Here is a 2500-nt window from a genome sequence, read left to right as displayed (position 1 = left end):
CACCACCGGAGTGGCGCGCGGCAACACCGGAGCGGCGCGTGCCGCACTCCGGAGTCTGCACCCTGTCGCCGGGGACGGCTCTCTACGCCTGCACTCCAGCGCGTTCCGTGTGCTCCACATTGGCGCTACGCCCTAGCGTGCACTCCGGCGTGCATCTTTGTTTGTGTGTGTGCGTGTGTGTGTGTGTGCGTGTGTGTGTGTGTGCGTGTGTGTGTGTGTCTGTGTGTGTGTGTGTCTTTGTGTGTGTGCGAGCCCAGTCCACCGTCCCGTGCGTGTCTACGCCGACGGAATCTTCGATGTGTTCCACTTTGGGCACGCGAGGGCACTGATGCAGGCGAAGAATCTCTTCCCCAACACATACCTCATCGTGGGCGGTGAGTCGGGATACGCGGGCGCGCGGACACGCAGACACACAGACACACAGACACACAGACACGCGGACACACAGACACGCAGATACACAGACACACAGACACACAGACACGCAGACACGCAGACGCGCGGACACGCAGACACAGACACACAGTGACACAGACACACAGACACGCAGACACGCAGACACACAGACACGCAGACACACAGACACGCAGACACACAGACACACAGACACACAGACACGCGGACACACAGACACGCAAACACACAGACACACAGACACACAGACACGCAGACACGCAGACGCGCGGACACGCAGACACAGACACACAGTGACACAGACACACAGACACACAGACATGCAGACACACAGACACGCAGACACAGACACACAGACACGCAGACACAGACACCCAGATACGCAGTGACACAGACACACAGACACGCAGTGACACAGACACACAGACACGCAGACACAGACACGCGGACACGCAGACACAGACACTCAGACACGCAGACACAAACACACAGACACCTACCCACCCATCCCGGCCAACCACTCAACCAACCAACCCACCCACCAAGCCAGCTGAGTCCATCCTGCCCCCAACACGCCGATACCGAAACAATCGAATAGACGGTGAATGAGGGTGACGGACGGGGGGAGCGTATGACGGAGCACACGCGTGTGGTGGTATACCACACGCGTGTGCTATACCACACACGTGTGCTATACCACACACGTGTGCTATACCACACGCGTGTGCTATACCACACGTGTGTACTATACCACACGCGTGTGCTATAGCACACGCGTGTGCTATAGCACACGCGTGTGGTATAGCACACGCGTGATGGCGGTGAGAGCGATGGGCGTGGATTGTGTCCGTCCGTGTTTCTGTCCCTCGAGATGGGGACTTTGTGGGATGAACGTTGTTGAGATTTACAAGGGGCACCACGGGGTGACCAATAAGTGTCTGAGTCGGTCTGTGAAAAGGTCGGGGCACTGATGAGGGGTTGACGGCTGTGGTGGTGTGGTGATGATGGCGGTGATTGTGGTGGTGGTGATGGTGATTGTGGTGGTGATGGTGGTGGTGATAGTGGTGGTGTGGTGGTGATGGTGGTGATGATGGCGGTGGTGGTGATGGTGAATGTGGTGGTGGTGATGGTGATGGTGGTGGTGATAGTGGTGGTGTGGTGGTGATGGTGGTGTGGTGATGATGGTGGTGGTGGTGGTGGTGATGGTGATTGTGGTGGTGGTGGTGATGGTGATGGTGGTGGTGATAGTGGTGGTGTGGTGGGGATGGTGGTGTGGTGATGATGGCGGTGATTGTGGTGGTGGTGATGATTGTGGTGGTGGTGGTGGTGGTGATGGTGGTGGTAGTGGTGGCGGCGATGATGATGGCGTTGATGGTGGTGGTTATGATGATGGTGATGATGGTGAAGGTGGTGGTGATGATGATGATGATGGTGGTGATGTTGTTGGCTATGATGACGACTATGGCCATGATGTTGGTGGTTATGACGATGGCGTTGGCGACGACGGTGATGCGTGCTTGCCATCGCCCCCCCCCCCTCCCCCCCCCCAGTGTGTAACGACGCGCTGACACACAAGTACAAGGGCTTCACGGTGATGGGCGAGGAGGAGCGCTACGAGTCGCTTCGTCACTGCCGCTACGTGGACGAGGTGGTGCGCGACGCGCCGTGGACTCTCACCCCGCAGTTCCTGCGGCTGCACAAGGTCACCGCCGCCGCCGCCGCCGCTACCACGACCCCCAACCCGGCCTTCACCGTCCTGTATGGGGAAGGCCGTTCCGTGCGGGCCGTTCCGTGCTGGCCGTTCCGTGCGGGCCGTTCCGTGCGGGCCGTTCCGTGCTGGTCGTTCCGTGCTGGTCGTTCCGTGCTGGTCGTTCCGTGCTGGTCGTTCCGTGCGGGCCGTTCCGTGCTGGTCGTTCCGTGCTGGTCGTTCCGTGCTGGTCGTTCCGTGCTGGTCGTTCCGTGCTGGTCGTTCCGTGCTGGACGTTCCGTGCTGGTCGTTCCGTGCTGGTCGTTCCGTGCTGGTCGTTCCGTGCTGGTCGTTCCGTGCTGGTCGTTCCGTGCTGGACGTTCCGTGCTGGACGTTCCG

The 2500-nt window shown here is 59.7% G+C and overlaps 1 protein-coding gene across 1 annotated transcript in view; it reads left to right on the top strand.

Annotated features, from left to right (window-relative positions):
* Positions 1 to 2500, top strand: part of LOC116956749 (choline-phosphate cytidylyltransferase A-like) — a 29258-nt gene that overhangs the window by 10048 nt on the left and 16710 nt on the right. The window contains exons 4-5 of the mRNA XM_076058027.1: positions 258 to 374; positions 1965 to 2116. Of these exons, the coding sequence (XP_075914142.1) occupies positions 258 to 374; positions 1965 to 2116 (269 nt within the window). The remainder of the gene's footprint in view (positions 1 to 257; positions 375 to 1964; positions 2117 to 2500) is intronic.

This window comes from Petromyzon marinus (genome assembly GCF_048934315.1).
Source record: "Petromyzon marinus isolate PM22_M1 ecotype Great Lakes invasive population chromosome 67 unlocalized genomic scaffold, UKy_Petmar_22M1.pri1.0 chr67_unloc.4, whole genome shotgun sequence".
Lineage (NCBI taxonomy): Eukaryota > Metazoa > Chordata > Hyperoartia > Petromyzontiformes > Petromyzontidae > Petromyzon > Petromyzon marinus.
This window is presented reverse-complemented; position numbering and strand designations above follow the sequence as displayed.